Raw genomic sequence first — 17,346 nt, forward strand, 5'->3', positions numbered from 1 at the left:
TTCATTGATCGCTGTGAATGACCCCTCTCCTGCTGTACATGTTTCATTGATCGCTGTGAATGACCCCTCTCCTGCTGTACATGTTTCATTGATCGCTGTGAATGACCCCTCTCTTGCTGTACATGTTTCATTGATCGCTGTGAATGACCCCTCTCCTGATGTACATGTTTCATTGATCGCTGTGAATGACCCCTCTCTTGCTGTACATGTTTCATTGATTGCTGTGAATGACCCCTCTCCTGATGTACATGTTTCATTGATCGCTGTGAATGACCCCTCTCCTGCTGTACATGTTTCATTGATCGCTGTGAATGACCCCTCTCCTGCTGTACATGTTTCATTGATCGCTGTGAATGACCCCTCTCTTGCTGTACATGTTTCATTGATCGCTGTGAATGACCCCTCTCCTGATGTACATGTTTCATTGATCGCTGTGAATGGCCCCTCTCCTGCTGTACATGTTTCATTGATCGCTGTGAGTGACCCCTCTCTTGCTGTACATGTTTCATTGATCGCTGTGAATGGCCCCTCTCCTGCTGTACATGTTTCATTGATCGCTGTGAGTGACCCCTCTCTTGCTGTACATGTTTCATTGATCGCTGTGAATGACCCCTCTCCTGCTGTACATGTTTCATTGATCGCTGTGAATGACCCCTCTCTTGCTGTACATGTTTCATTGATCGCTGTGAATGACCCCTCTCCTGCTGTACATGTTTCATTGATCGCTGTGAATGACCCCTCTCCTGCTGTACATGTTTCATTGATCGCTGTGAATGACCCCTCTCCTGCTGTACATGTTTCATTAATCGCTGTGAATGACCCCTCTCCTGCTGTACATGTTTCATTGATCGCTGTGAATGACTGTGAATGACCCCTCTCCTGCTGTACATGTTTCATTGATCGCTGTGAATGACCCCTCTCCTGCTGTACATGTTTCATTAATCGCTGTGAATGACCCCTCTCCTGCTGTACATGTTTCATTGATCGCTGTGAATCATTAATCGCTGTGAATGACCCCTCTCTTGCTGTACATGTTTCATTGATCGCTGTGAATGGCCCCTCTCCTGCTGTACATGTTTCATTGATCGCTGTGAGTGACCCCTCTCTTGCTGTACATGTTTCATTGATCGCTGTGAATGACCCCTCTCCTGCTGTACATGTTTCATTGATCGCTGTGAATGACCCCTCTCTTGCTGTACATGTTTCATTGATCGCTGTGAATGACCCCTCTCCTGCTGTACATGTTTCATTGATCGCTGTGAATGACCCCTCTCCTGCTGTACATGTTTCATTGATCGCTGTGAATGACTGTGAATGACCCCTCTCCTGCTGTACATGTTTCATTGATCGCTGTGAATGACCCCTCTCCTGCTGTACATGTTTCATTGATCGCTGTGAATGACCCCTCTCCTGCTGTACATGTTTCATTGATCGCTGTGAATGACCCCTCTCCTGCTGTACATGTTTCATTGATCGCTGTGAATGACCCCTCTCTTGCTGTACATGTTTCATTGATCGCTGTGAATGACCCCTCTCCTGCTGTACATGTTTCATTAATCGCTGTGAATGACCCCTCTCCTGCTGTACATGTTTCATTGATCGCTGTGAATGACTGTGAATGACCCCTCTCCTGCTGTACATGTTTCATTGATCGCTGTGAATGACCCCTCTCCTGCTGTACATGTTTCATTGATCGCTGTGAATGACCCCTCTCTTGCTGTACATGTTTCATTGATCGCTGTGAATGACCCCTCTCCTGCTGTACATGTTTCATTAATCGCTGTGAATGACCCCTCTCCTGCTGTACATGTTTCATTGATCGCTGTGAATCATTAATCGCTGTGAATGACCCCTCTCCTGCTGTACATGTTTCATTGATCGCTGTGAATGACTGTGAATGACCCCTCTCCTGCTGTACATGTTTCATTGATCTCTGTGAATGACCCCTCTCTTGCTGTACATGTTTCATTGATCGCTGTGAATGACCCCTCTCCTGCTGTACATGTTTCATTGATCGCTGTGAATGGCCCCTCTCTTGCTGTACATGTTTCATTGATCGCTGTGAATGGCCTTTCTATTGCTGTGTTTACTTGTTGTTCACTGTCAGTGATCCCTCGTTTGCTTTGCTTGTTTTATTTATCACTGTGAGTTGAACTTATTTTGCTGTCAGATTTGTATTGATCACTGTGAGTGATCCCTCTCTTGCTGTACTTCTTTTTTCATCACTGTGAGTTGTTCTTATTTTGTTGTCAGTGTTTTATTGATCACTGTGTCTATGAGCCTGCTCTTATGTAGGTGTTTTATTGATCGCTGAGTTATATCTCTCTTGTTTTATTGATCACTGTGAGTGTCTATGAGCCTGCTCTTATGTAGGTGTTTTATTGATCGCTGAGTTATATCTCTCTTGTTTTATTGATCACTGTGAGTCACCCCTCTCCTGCTGTACTTCTTTTTTTATCACTGTGAGTTGGTCTTATTTTGCAGTCAGTGTTTTATTGATTGCTGTGAGTGGCCTGACTTTGCTGTTGGTGTATGTGTTCCTCTGTTTGACACGAGGCACCTCTATTGGTTTTAGGGTCTAGATCATGTTATCAGCCAGAGGCACTTGTGTTTCTGTGTGCACCTACATCACCGAGGTCAGTGAGATACCTGTTAGGGCCCCCTTCGGAGTCCTGTGAAACAGGTGTGGTATTAACACACCCAGCATTAATGACACCAGTGGCTATAGGGTATACAGCCCCTCCACTACGGCCGAGGAGCATCGCCCCACAGCTTTTTTGCAGTGAAACACAGGCAAAATAAAGTGATAATAACTCGTGTTATTATCAATTTTATTTTATTTTATTTTCTCCTACTTCCGGCCACAGCTTTGTGTGAGGGGGCGGGGCAGGGGGGGAGTGGTAGCACCCTCCTAAAGTGAGCAATGGCTGCTTGGGCCGCCCAACACAGTCTTTGGCACTACGCATGTTTCCATACAAGCTGCATTACAGCCTACGTGGAGAACATGACCAGGCCTCCAGTCAGCGTCTGACTGCCGAAACATGTCGCTCAGACCATAGCAGCGTTGTGATTGGCTGACTGTGAGCATGGGTGTGCTTCCAGTGGCTGAGCGATGGAGACTACAGAGGAGAGATGTCCACCCTTTGGTTAGTGTGTGGATTTAGTTTTTTCACTTCCTAGCTGCACCCCCGTACCCCTGCCTACCTATGCAGCAGGCAGTGCCAGTCACCCGCCCATAAATGGCCTCTCTTGCTGTCAGTGCATGCATGTGTTGGGGTCCTGGGCAGTAGCCTGCAAGGATGAAATGGGTGCTGTGCAAACAGGGGAGATGTCCCATTTAACTGCTTTATGGGTAGTAAAATATAGCAACTACCATGGTTCAATGGGGCCCTAAGGGCTCTGGGCACTGCTGCCACTGAACAGGTTCACCCCTGTTCCCGGGTTTAGCATTGCTTGCTCAGTACTGTTGTTCCACCTGTCCCTTGGCAGCTTTCCCAGGGCCTAGCACCAGCTCAAGCCATGCTCGGTCTCCAGTTTACCCTGCTGGGCTCAGTTTTGTTGTAACCCCTCTCTGAAGGCATCTGATAAGCCTGCTGTCCTTGTGGTGTCTGAGTGAGAAGCCAGCAGGCACGATGACGCAGTTTCAGCAGAGAGGCCATGACACCCTTTGCCTCTCCATGACCTCAGGGAGGTGGGGGCGGTCTGGGCCTTGTGAACAAGGAGAAGTGAAGGGCTTAAAAATACTATGAGAGCGTCATCATTTACGGAGAAGCCTACGTGAGACATAAATTCTCGTCTCTTGACGTGTATCGCACATGGCCACGTGTTGTGAAGCAGTGCGCACGTGCCTGGCACGTCAGAGGCCGGAAGCGCGCCTGAGGCACCGGATCGCCAGCCCCAGACCACGTGCCTGACCGATAACAATACTCTGAAAAGAAAATAACTTTCTTCACTGTAGGTACAGGTGCAGGAAGGGGAGGTCCGGGGTACAAAGCAAGGATGCTGGCGAAGCCTAAAGCATTTTTCAGACGTTTTTTCCGGCCAGTAAAATTGGATTCGGTGGTCCCTTAGTTGGGAAATCCGGGAGTGTAAACACTGGGTGGCATATTTACAATGCCTGGCGAATCTGTGTAAATAAGCAGGGTTGCGCCAGAACAGATGCGACACGCAAAACCACCCTTGCGCGAATGCACGGATGCGCTGCATTTACAATGTGGCGCGCCGTGGTGCAAGGATAGGCAGATGTGTGTCGTATCGCCTGGCGTAAGGTTGACGCAGTGCTGGAATTGTGTCGCGGATGCGACACAACTCCATCACTGTTTCAAACCGGCTTATCTTTATCATTGTGTGTCACGCCTTACGCCTGCTTCGAGCAGGCACAAAGTTTTGACGCAGCGGCGTCGGAAAAGTGACTAAGTGAAATCTTGTGATTTCACTCAGGCACTTTTCCGAGGCTTTCCTGCAACGGAACGCCCACACACCGACGGTATGCCCACATTACACCTGATGTCAGGTATAATGTGGCATAGGGGTTTACGGCGTGACGCATCTCCCTAGATGCGTCACTTTGTAAATCCGTTGCAGCGTGGCGCTTGCTTTACGCCGTGGCTGCGTCACATATGTGACTCAGTAGCAGTGCAAATTTGTTGCACAGGGCTCGTAAATCTGCCCCCGAGACTTTTGTGACCAGACGGAGCGGTGTTCCGCTCATGCCCAACTCATAAAGAGGGCAAAGTATCTTCCATTCTATGAAGCCTTCCTTGTCAGCAGAAAAGCAGGTACAGGAGCCGAGCCCTTAAAGTTTGCTGCCTATGTATATCATAACACAAGCATCGCCTAAAATATGTTACAATATTACTGTCTCCTCAAAACTCAAAAAGTGTATTTCTTTAACGTGCATGCTCTTTATATCAATATGTCACGTTACTGCACTGCAGTCACAACTACATGTTAAAAGTGATAGAGTTTAGACATGAACTCAGAACCATTTCTGCCCCCACACTTGTGGCAGTACCATTAGTGAACTAAGATGCAAGGCAGTTGAAATGTGAACCATGTATGTGGTCCAGATTCTTGTAGATAAACCATAATTATATTCCATTAACTAAAACTCAATGTGGTGGTATGCATTTGAAGGTGCTTTCATGTGCGATAATGAAGAAAGGGAGGATCAATTCAATAAATGTTTTGCCTAAAATCACACAATTTAAGCGGGAAAGTTGGGATTAATCCAGGTTTTCTGACTTCACTTGGTACAAAGCAGCCCTAAATGGATATCTGTGTCTTCTTGTTACATCAGATATTTATGCTTCATTTTTACCTTTTTGTGCATGAGGGTACAGCGAGGTCGGAAGGCAAAAGCCACGTTAAAGATTGTCTCGTTATTGGCTTGAGGTTCCAAACGGACCTCAAGTTGACCAAGGCATCTTACTCAAGTGTGAATTAGGAAAGTAGAAACGAAGGCCCTTTTTTTGTAATTCTGAAGTGTAGTGGAAACAAATATTTCAATCCAGCCAAAACATATCAGTGCACAAGGTGATGAGATTATCGCACATTATTGTTTGTGCAAGGAAAAATTGTATATCAGTGCAAATGTAATGGTCATTTCAGTTGGAAATGTGTTGTCTGTTATGGCGCTGTACTATCACACCTTGCATACTACACACTATATCACTCCACTTTACACTACTCCACTCGACAACACTCTACACCTCTTCTCTCTACAACACTCTACTTCACTCTATGCCCTTCCACTCTACACCATGCCACTTCATTCTATGACTCTCCACTTTATTCAACGACACGGTACTCCACTCTACGCCCCTCCACTCTAAGAAACTCTACATGTCATTCCACTCAACTCTATGCCCCTCCACTCTTAAGAAACTCTACATGTTATTCCACTCAACTCTACACCCCTCCACTCTAAGATACTCTACAACATGTCATACCACTCCACTCTACACCACTCCACTCTACTCCACTCCATGTCAATCTACCCTACTCCACTCCAATCTACCCCAATCCACTCCACTTCAATCTACCTCAATTCTTTCTACTACAATCTACATCACCCCACTTCACTTCACTGCAATCTACCCCAATCTACTTCACTACAATCTACCCCACTCCACTCCAGTCTACCCCACTCCACCCAATCTACCTCACTCCAATCCTTCCAATATACGCCACCCCACTCAACACCACTCCAATCTACTCGACTCCAGTCTACCCCACTCCACTCAATCTATCCCAGTCTACATCATTCCATTCCAATCTACCCCACACCAATCAAGCCCACTCGAATATACACCCCTCCAATATACCCCACCCCACTCCACTATAACCCACTCCAATCTATCCCACTCCATTCTACCTCAATCTACCCCTCTCCACTCCAGTCTACCCCACTCCTCTCTACCACAATCTGCCTCAATCCATTCCAATCTACCCTACTCTAATCCACCTAATCTACACCCCACCAATCTACCCCACCCCACTCCACCCTTATCTAACCCACTCCACTCCAATCTATCCCACTCCACTCTACCCAATCTACCACTCTCAACATCGTTCCAATCTACCCCATTCTATTCTACCACACTCCACTCATATCTACCCACTCCACTCCAATCTTCCCCATTCTACTCCAATCTATTCCATTCCAATATACTCCATCCACTCCAATCTACCCCACTGTACTCTCAGTCTACCCCACTCCACCACACTCCAATCTACTCCCCATCCCAATATACCCCACACCACTCTACCCTACTCAACTCGAATCTACCTGACTCCACTCCATTCAATCTATCCCACTCCAATCTATCTCAGTCCATTATGCCCCACTCCACTGCAATCTACCCCGCTCCATTCCAATCTACCCTACTCTAATCCACCCAATCTATCCCACTCCAACCTACCAGATTCCTCCCCAATGTACCCCACTCCACTTCAATCCACCTTCTTGTCTTCAGCATGTACACGCTTCTCTTGAAATGGCATCCTGCCCTCTACGTTCTCCCTGTTGTAACTAGGTAACCCTGCCCTCCAGATCCTTTCTCCCTGGTTTTGGGGGAAGCCTGCCTGTGCTGAGGGGGCGGTCAGTTGGCAGAGTGGGTTCTAACTGAATCCGGCCCTCTTGGTAGAAGCCTTAATCCTGGACTTAAGCATATTCTAATTCCTATGACCTCCTCCTAGTACTGCCCCAACTAGTAGCTAACAATGCTGATGAACAGAGCAGATATTCCACAAAGACCGATCGTTGCCCCCCACTAGACACATTCCCTGCTTTGTAGGTGGATTACTGCATCCATACACCCTATTGCCTTATCACTTTGACATGTAATAGGGTTTACAAACACTTATCTAGACCCAAAGTTGACATTTTCCAATGTGCCATTGTGCATGGCCCACTCCACTCTAATCTACCCCAATCCACTCCAGTCTACCCCACTCCACCCCGGTCTAACCTAATCCCCCCACACCACTCAAATCTATCCCAGTCAACTCCAATCTACCCCATTCTACTCCACTCCAATCTACTCCACTGTACTTCACGCCAGTCTACCCCACTGCAATCTACCCTGTTCTACCCAACCTACCCTAGTCTAGCCCACTCCACTGTGCCCCACTCCACTCTACCTCAGTCTATACCCCTCCAATCTACCCCACCCCACACCACACAAACTTTGAGCCATGTTGTACAGCAGCCACAATGGTGTACAACAAGGCTAAACAAAAGCTCTTGCATAGGTAAGACCTATTTACTTTGCCAATACTTGGGAAACTTGCTACATTCCTGAGTGAAACTGCAGAGGCTCCATAGTGTTGCTTCCTGCTCACTTTAAAGTGGCCATTTCATCCAGTACAGGACGACTCTGAGCGCTGCCTGTCTGATTGCTTCCAGTTTCCCTCCCGGCTGATGTGGACTCACATCTACTGCCAAACGACACAGGAACGTTTGGATCGTGGCTTTTTGTTCAACCAAGATGAGATAAATTATGTGCGTCCGTCACCTTTATTCCTCAGTCTCTCAAAGCGGTTAACTACGCCTAATGCCAGCATTAGGGCAAGTGCTGAAATGAAGCAAGTGAAAGCCAATGATTGTGGAGACTTGTAGTGAACGCAGGTGACTAGCTGAGAGCGGGAAGGGCATGCATAGGTTCGCAATTCTATTCTTACCTACTGTGAGTGGCAAAGTGCTTCATCAAGTGCTAAAGTAACAGGACGGACAGATGTGGAGCCATGATCAGCTTACACTATTTGTTAAAAGGGTATAAGCAGAAACAAGGGCCAGATGTGTACTAGTAGAGCCCAAATAAATTGTGTGAAAGCATGGACAGGAAACCAGAAGATGGAGGCACTCGGAAGATCAGGCGAAGAAATAGAGATCTCCACTACTAGCTTGTTGTTTGATGCTTCGTATGTTAGTATCATATCTGTGGTTTGTGGATTGCATGTGTCTGTGTGTGAAGGAGTTGTGAGGCGTGCTGCTTACTGTGGGTGTGTTGTGTGATGGCGACAAATCTCTCCCTTCACTGTCTTTGCTCCTTCCACTAGTGATGGCATGGGGCAGCTGTCCAGGATGTCATGCTGGTTGGAGGGGCATCTCTAGCTTGGGTGCAGTATATACACCTTTAGCAAATATGTGCCAGTCAATTACCACAGGTCGTATGGTGTGCGAGGTTACAATAACAAAACTGTTAGAACTGGCTATTTCTGGTAGGCTAAGGCTGATGCCAAAGCCAGGCAGAAACCACCATTCTAGTCAGGGCAAGGAAGTCACACGCCAAGATAACCCCTGCTCACCCCCTTGGTAGCTTGGCACGAGCAGTCTAGGCTAAACTCGGAGGCAATGTGTAAAGCATTTGCGTCAGCGCACAACAGCAACAATATACTAGGCACACCACAAAAGAGACTCCACACAAGGTTATTATAAAAATACCTTTTGTATTGTAAAAGCACATCAGATAAAATCACACATATACATGGTGCCAATTGGCACGGGCAATATTCACATGGGATTATTCACAAGACAGGGCCACATGGGCCACTGTCATAATCAACACTTTCCGAAATAGAAATACTTGTCAGAAATTAGAATAAAAGAATATAAAAATCACTGTAGCACAAAGTAACAGTTATGAATAACATCCTGTAACTACTGGGAACAGGTAAGTACCCACTACGCAACCCTAAACCCCTTAGGAGCATGTCACGCAGGGAACCAGGACCTCACTAGGACCACCTGTACTAAAAAGGACAACCACCTAAGTATCACACAGCATTTAGGGGTCTAGGAAAGAACACATTACCCATGATGCATAAATACACATTCAGAGGAGTAATAACGAAAGAAAACACATGATGTATAGACCTACACATTCAGCGGTGTTAAGGACAGAGCACATGATGCAATCAAAATACATTCAGGGGTGCAGCGCAAGAAGACACATGATGACTAAACATTCAGAGGTGCAGCGCATGAAAAGAAAGACACATAATGCATAAAACATTCAGAGGTGTCAAGAGTAAAGCACATGGAAGAAAGACACATGATGCATAAAAAACCATTCAGAGGTGCCAGAGTAAACCAATAGCGCAAAAATCACATGAGGCCTAAAAACCTTCAGAGGTGCAGGAATAACACATGATGCAAGAGATCACATTCAGAGGTGCAATAACCATATACTTGCGCAGCAACTCACATAGGCCACTACCTGTGGCAGTCCCTAGGCCAACGGCCTTGTTGGGGCTCAGACGCCCTGAGTCTCAGTGTCAGGGTGCCAGTCTCAAAGTACAAAAAGCCTAAACGTGGCAGATGCCCACTAAGTGCTGGGCAACTGTGTACAAAAAGCGGTGGCAGGGCTCTCAGTAGCCCCTAGAATAAATCTGCGCCACCTGAGCCACACAGGCTCTCAAACAAACACTGCGCACGTTGGAGCCACACAGGCTCTGGCCAACACTGGTCAAACGGTGGAGCCACAGAGGCTCTGCTACTGCAATTAGCCAAACGTTGGAGCCACACAGGCTCTTAAAACAATGGTGCCCCCATGAGCCTCGCCGGACTCTGGACACGAGCTTCTCCCAGGCAGGAGGGGACGGGCACCGACAATATGCCCCGACGCCCCTGCTTATCTAACATGGACCCCACGAGCCTCATCAGGCGCTACACACCGTTGGGGCGGCCCGCTGCCATCCGGGGCCGCCCTGAAGCAGTGCCTCTAAACCGGCACCAACACGAAGCAATGCGGGCCCTCCAGAGCCCCTCGCGGGCTCTGTGCTCACGGTGGGGCGACCCACTGCCATTCGGGGCCGCCCTTCTTTGGTGCCTCGACCGGCACCACGAGAACTTATCGGCTCCCTCACGGAGCAGCAGCATCACGGAGCCCCCCCAGCCCTCTTGACTCACCGGGCTGTTCTCGGCGGGGGCTCCTCTTCGCCCGGTCTCCCTCCCTGGGACCGGGTCTCTTCACCGGCAGCGGGCGGGGCTCTCCTTCGCTCGCGGTGGGGCAGGCACCGACAATGTGCCTCGCGCCCCCGCCGCAAGTCTCCGCCTGCCGCTCCTCCTTCACTCGAGGCTCCCTCTGCACACGGGAGCCCCAGAAGCCGACCACTCGCCTCTTCAGAGGCCGCCGGGTTCCCTCAGATCACTGGAGCCCGGCCGACCCGCCGCCATGCTTCTCCTTCGCCTCATCCCTCGTGCCCCCGGCCTCAGGGCGGCCCAGCCAATCACGTCGCGGCTCCTGCGACGAGCCCCTCATGACGCGAGGCCGCCAACCAATGGCAGCGCGGCCTCGCCGATGACACGACGATCCACGGGCCAATCCCGTCGCGGCCCCTTCGTGGTTTGTTTTCACCGCGGCAGATCGAGGTGGGCACTCGTGCATAATTAAATCAATGCAGGCAGGAATCCTCAGCGCGTCCCGCACTATAAGCAAGCAGGAAGGCGCTCCTAAGCGCTAGAAAGTCCAGAGAAAGTGCTCTCAAGCGCTTGGGGGAAATGAAGTGCTCCAAAGCGCTAGACAGCAGGCAGAGCGCTCCCCAGCGCTATCATCAAAATAAAGCGCTCTTCCAGGGCTGCAAGCACCAAAGCGCTTCCAAGGCGCTAGAACACAAAGTATCAAGGTCCTTCCAGCAAGGCAGCTCCACCATGCTGCACAAAGGTCCCAGAGAGTCCCAGGGGGCTAAGCAAAGTCCCCCCTTCAGCCCAGGCAGGGCAGAGGGGTCCCCCAGGAGTCCAGGCATCCAGGGGCTGGGCAGCGCCCACCCCTGGTAGATCCAAGTCAGCCACAAGAGCAAGAGCAAGAACAACTTGTAAGGAGACACAGCCCCTTCTTATACACAGAAATGCCTTTGAAGTACTTCGTGCAAGGGGCCCTGAGTACTGGAATGTTTCTGGTTTTCGTCTTCCTGACAGCTTCAGGGCCAGAGGTGACAGTGGGCCGTCAGGATGGAGAGCCAGCAGGGTGGGCGGCAGGCACGGCCCGGCACCACCAGACGCTCTTTCCTCCCATCCCTGACAGCAGAGGGGCCGTTCATCTATGGCTGACGCAGACCCCCTCCTCCGGGGCCTTGCAGACCCTGCAGACCCTGTCCTACTCAAACCAGATAGTCCATCCACCAGCAGGTCCAGGCACTCCTGGGCCAGGCTCACCAGCCAATCACACGCCAGACCCAACTTACACAAATATACCAACTTCCAAAAGTAGTACTTCTAGACTAGACAGTCATGCCGCATACATCATTTTGCAGCATTCATTCTCACGAGTTCACACATATCAAACTCGACCCTGCACTCCCCACGCACCAGGAATCTACCATGGGCATACATATTCCCCATTCATTCCTATGGGAGGACAGGCCACTCACCACACCTATACAGAGAGCTCAGGCACTTTACACTGTACCACAGTGAAAAAGTGCGCAGAGGCCTAAAATCTCCAACACCAGGTTCCAGAAAGAGGCTAGGAAAAAGCAAAAAGTCTAAGGGTGAACCTGCCCAAAGGGCCGGGTCCAACAAAAACTATTTTGTTTCTTGATTTCCAATTGTCGTCGTTACATTTCTTGATATCTCCCGTAATATCTCCTTCCTCTGCAAGTGGGCTGAAGTCAGATTCTCAATCTTGGATTGTCTGTAAACAATTATTCATGATCAAGAGTACTTTTCAGCCAAAAGCTTAGCAACTAATAGATGTGTGCTAGCCCCAAACATGGCTCTTAAGCACCCCTCACCCGCCGACCAGAACCCCATAGCTGGTTCCTCATCTGCCCCACCCAGTATTTTTTGCGCCAGGACACAATCTAGTAGCCGTGCGCTTTACAAGTCCCTAATAACATAACATAACATAACATAACATAACAAGTCCCTAATAACATAACAAAGAGCTGATCTAAGATCTTACTTCTCTAGAAAGCCTCACCGCATCGCCCAAATACCTTTCAATGGAGAAAGAATCCACCCGAGTGTTCCAAACATGTCCATCAGATTCCACCTCCACATAACACTCCTGTGAGATTCCCCTCCACCTGGTATCCACATCAGAAAAGCTCTTCCTCAATCCTGCCTTTGTACACAAACCGACAACTACAATAAGTCATTGGATGACAATCTGTTCCAATGGGACTCATTTAGGAACAATGCAGTTTGTAGTGTGCAAGCCACAAATTTCTCAAAGTAAAAAGAGCGTGTGAGTGAATAGGGTGGGGGAGGGGACTGTCCTAACTCTGCCTATTAGGATTAGGAAAACAGTACTGTTCGATGTGGCTCGCTGGGGTTGCATGAAACTTGATTTGATATTTGGGAAAACAGGGAGGAGCTGGAAAGTTGGTCGGGGGTGGGGGGGAGGGACAGTTACCCCACTGTAGGCAAGCCAACATAGAAAAGAAAGGGATGGATTAGAATTGCATGGTGTCTGCCCCAGGGATCGGGATTGCATATTTAGAATGATTTCTCCATGTGGGCATGGGACTCTCATGTTCGTTTCCAGAGGGATGGGTATTGTTGATAAAACTGTCCATAGGTTTGGTTTCAGAACGCCCGGGCGAAGCTGCGGAAGAGTCTGTCGCAGGAGGGAAGCCCAGAGATGGGGTGCTCAGCCGATACTCCAGAAGATCACCAACCCTCACCAGAGTCACCCCTGGAGACATTCAGCCAGAGCCCGGAGCCCATCTTCTCGCTACAGGACTTCTCGACCCCGTATCCCACCCTCCCCAAGGCTTCCTTCGCTCCCATGATGCCCATCTACCTGAACTATGGTCTAAAGGAGGCTGGCCAGAGTCCACCGCCCTACTGCTAGGTCAGGCAGGGGCGGTGGCTGGTGTCAGGATGCACATGCAGTGTCCCAGACTTTGAAGACATCACAGCTGCACTTGGATTTATGTTTTCTGACAGTTATGTAGCAGAATCACTGGAGGCCTTTTGTTCACAGGTGATTGGTAGCATATGTAGACCTAAGACATTTAGGTGTGGTTTGTGGCCGCAGTTAGGAGCAAATCACCCTCATTATGGCTACAACAGGTAAGAAGAGGCCAGGGGCTGCCATTGGCCTAGCCTGGACATGTTACGGAATGTGACCTGGAGACTCAGGGATTTGGTGCATTCAGTTTTGAAGCAATACGTCATGACATATTTTTCTCAGCCAAATGTTGTCTGTGATCAAAATCACTGTGATTGTTTTTAAAAAAAGTTCTGTTTTAATATTATTTCATTTTTAATGGTCTTGTTTATAGAGCCTGGACGGGTCCTTGTTTTTTCCCCCCTGCATGGTAGGCTTGCCCACTGCCTGCTCTTCCACCCCATCTTAACTCTTATTTTCCTATTTAGGTCTGGCGTCAGCCAACATCTTTTGATTTTACTAAAATTATGTGTATAATATACTTCTTTATAGGGGTTCTCAGTCAGTCCTCTTCTCCCACTGGTTCGTTATTTTGCCGTTCATGTTCTTCTTCAGTCCGCTACAGCAATGGGCAGTGGGTCAGCTCACTTCGACCATTAGATAACTTCACTGTGAGTGACTTGTTGTTTTTCCCTTTCACAAGGAACACATCCACACGCAAAGTAGTTCCCTTAAGTACCAGGGACTGCTAAGGCAATGTGTATTTTGGTAATTCAAAAAACATTTTGCTTATAGACGTTTTTTCTATTTTTTTAGAATGATTAGGGCCAGCAGTTCCCCCAACAACATTTTTAATGAATCATGATGAAACAAGCATTGGCACATCAAAAAAGCTGACGGCCGATGCCAGACCCTAATGGCTACTTGACCTCCAGCTTCATTCTCCCTAGTTTTTGGGGAAGCCTGTCTCTGCCGGGGAGATAGTTGATTGAGTCGGTTCTAACTGAGGCCCTCCTGATAGGAAGTCTTTAATCATGGTCCCAAGCATATGCTCAGTCCTACAACTGCCCCACCATAGTTTAGTTATTGTTGGTGATGAACAGAGCAGATGTTCCACAAAGGCTGATTGTAGCCCCCACCCCCCCCATAGACACATTCCCTGCTTTGTAGGTGGATCACTGAACCCATACACACTAGTGCCTTATGATTGTTGACGTGAAATAGGGTTTACGAATACTGTTCTAGACTCAAAGGTGAGATTTTCCAATGTGCAAGTGTGAATGGCACTGGTGTCGAATTACTAATAGGGCATGAGTTATATTTACTTGAGAGAACAATAACTGGTGAATTTCTGTGGTTTTGTTACTTTAAAATGGTATGTTTTAACTGACATTTTCGTCCCTTTATTCTTTGGTTTTTTCAGTGATTAGAGATATATATACATTCTCACACATATACAATTAAGGTTAATTCTCTTAAATACATTAAAAACTTACTTACCTATGATGTAAACTAGTTTAAGGTATGTACATCTGCAGTACGTTCTGCAGATGTACTTACCTGTGAAGTAATGTTGCACAATGTAAAAAATGCAAGTAATGGTAACATACCACGTGGGATCCTTCTGTGTTTGGAAAAGTATGTTTTCTGCTAGACAGCGCACACTCGACAGTGCAAGGCAGCCTTTAAAGGCGCCAGTGCAGGGGAAGACCGCGGCAGCCGCCCAGTCGTAATAGATAATGCTCTGCTCGCGCAATACAGCACAACAAAGTTGGTTGCTGTGCTGCATTGTGTTAAATCTACCGTAATGTTTGCACTAATACATAGACCTATTTTCATCTTTGCTTTGGGTATTGATATGTGGATCTACATGCAAGCGAGGAGTTGCAGGTCACCTGTCTTGAACTACCCTGAGATTAGAACTCAAATTCTCAATACATTCCTTTTGAAGCATTGAATACAGATAGGAACATAAGGTATAGCTGTTGCTTCTCATTCATCAAGTCAACAATAATGTGATATTTTTCTAATTTAAAGCATAATTGAAAATGTTTACCCTCAATCGCAATCTACAAATCAGAGATTTTCGGAATAGTGGAAATAACTCATCTTTTCAAGGTTTAGCAGTGATATTGCAAAAGATTACCCCCCCCCCATTCCAGGACCCGAGTGCCAGCGACCAGGAAGAAGGGATGAATTGGACCACACCCATGCTCAGGTGCTAGCATGTCCCCGCTGTCAGCAGTCTGCATACACTTTTTTAGGATCACTTTCAGAAATATCTTCAAACAAACATGGAGACATTGTGAGTCCGGGGGCTTTACCAGGGTTCTACCCTTCAATATTCTAATCCCAGAAGAGGCAAATAATTCTCATAATGCCTTCCTCCATGGTGGCCATTTTTAACTCATCTTTATCCACATTGTATGTGAGGGTCTGAGAACAGACTCCTCTGAATGTTTGAAGTTTCCATGAACATTTCTATAATCTTTTGCCATGCCTTTAGATTTTTTAATGTTTTTCTGGGTTCGGCCAGAGGACGTCGAGGTATCACTCATTGCCGCGCTGTGGCCATACAGTCATCACAGTCTGGAGAGCTGTAGCTTCTGCTAAGCAAGGAGCTGATTGGCTATCAAATCCCTAGACATTGACAGCTATAGCTTCTGCTAAGCAAATAGGTGATTGGCTGTTGATTCCCTATGTCATGGACACCTGTAGCTTCTGCTAAGTAAGAAGCCGATTGGCTGTCAAAACTACTTGAGAATTCAGGAGTTGTGCACAGAAAAGTAAGGCAGTAGCATTGACCCTCCCATCCTCCTCAAGGCTGCTCCATTTGGTGTTCTCTGGTTCCTTCTTAGGCCTCTTGTTCAGGAACAATGTAAGCCAGTAAATCCAGTAGTCCAGGCCAGGGGAACTGCTCAGGGTGCCTTTGTATAACTTTCTTGCTGATATTTATAACTGGTATTTATAGCGATTGCATCCATTTTATATCACTGCGTTACATGTCTAAGTATTGGTAAACTGTAAATAAACATTATTATTTCCTTGACCAGCTAATAGTGTTCTTCTCTTCTGAGCATGTCAGCAAGGCAGAATGTGAGTAGGTGTGTGTGTGGGTCAATATGAACAGCAGTGGGTGCTGTGGAGCTGAGAGGGGCTTTTGTGCTTCTATCATGGACACCGCAGACGAGGTTTGAGGAGCATTGAAGGAGCTACGGGTGGGCTTATAATGTAATTAAGTTGCTCAGTGCCCTTCAGATGAGGTTTGAGGTGCACTGACAGAGCTAGGAGCTGGCTTATAATGTAATTAAACAAATCGGGGCCATTCTAGTACTTAATTTGAACCAGTGGTTTCCGGTGCTCAGCACCGGCTACTAATCATCAACACTGGCGCTTTTCATGAGCACCAGTTAAGGAAACATTCATTTATGAGGAGATTTAATGATTTGCCCAGGATGTTGAGCTGACGCCAAGACTTGAACCTGGTTCCCCAGCTCCAAAGTCAGCAGCTCTGGCCATTACACAACATCCTCTCCCAACTTTCACAGTTAGTAGTTGGGTCTATTTTAGGCGGCGCTAATAGGAGAAATGGGCTGCTGCAAGCTGCCTCCTGGTGAGAGCCTCCGCACTTATCTTTTTACAAATTAACCACTGGGCCTTCAGATGAGGTTTGAGGTGCATTGACAGAGCTAGGAGCGTGCTTACGTAATTAAATAACATGTGACGATGAAGGCGATGTTTGAGGTGCATTGGCAGAGCTCTACGTTAGTCTAACTGCTTTTATATGCAGAAGGTGCTGCATGTCAGTTTACCTGGGTGGAAGGGGTGTGGGTGCGTGTGAGCACTGTCTGGCACGAGCCTTGCTTTGAACAAGGGGGCTGTTATCATTGGGGGTGCTGGAAAACGATGCAAGATAGTGCACATTAATCGGGGCTTAACTTCTGTGAATTATACATTGCACATATCTAGCCTTTAGGCAGGAGGAGATAAAGTGATTTGCCCAGTG

At 47.7% G+C, this 17,346-nt stretch overlaps 1 protein-coding gene across 1 annotated transcript in view; it reads left to right on the top strand.

Annotated features, from left to right (window-relative positions):
• LOC147717747 (LIM/homeobox protein Lhx9-like) overlaps positions 1 to 16,250 on the top strand; it is a 64,586-nt gene extending 48,336 nt beyond the window's left edge. Inside the window, exon 5 of the mRNA XM_086920556.1 lies at positions 13,038 to 16,250. Coding sequence (XP_086776682.1) covers positions 13,038 to 13,301 — 264 coding nt within the window. The 3' untranslated portion in view covers positions 13,302 to 16,250. The remainder of the gene's footprint in view (positions 1 to 13,037) is intronic.
• Positions 16,251 to 17,346: the final 1,096 nt, after the last annotated feature.

The sequence above is a fragment of the Lissotriton vulgaris genome, chromosome 5 (assembly GCF_964263255.1).
Source record: "Lissotriton vulgaris chromosome 5, aLisVul1.2, whole genome shotgun sequence".
Lineage (NCBI taxonomy): Eukaryota > Metazoa > Chordata > Amphibia > Caudata > Salamandridae > Lissotriton > Lissotriton vulgaris.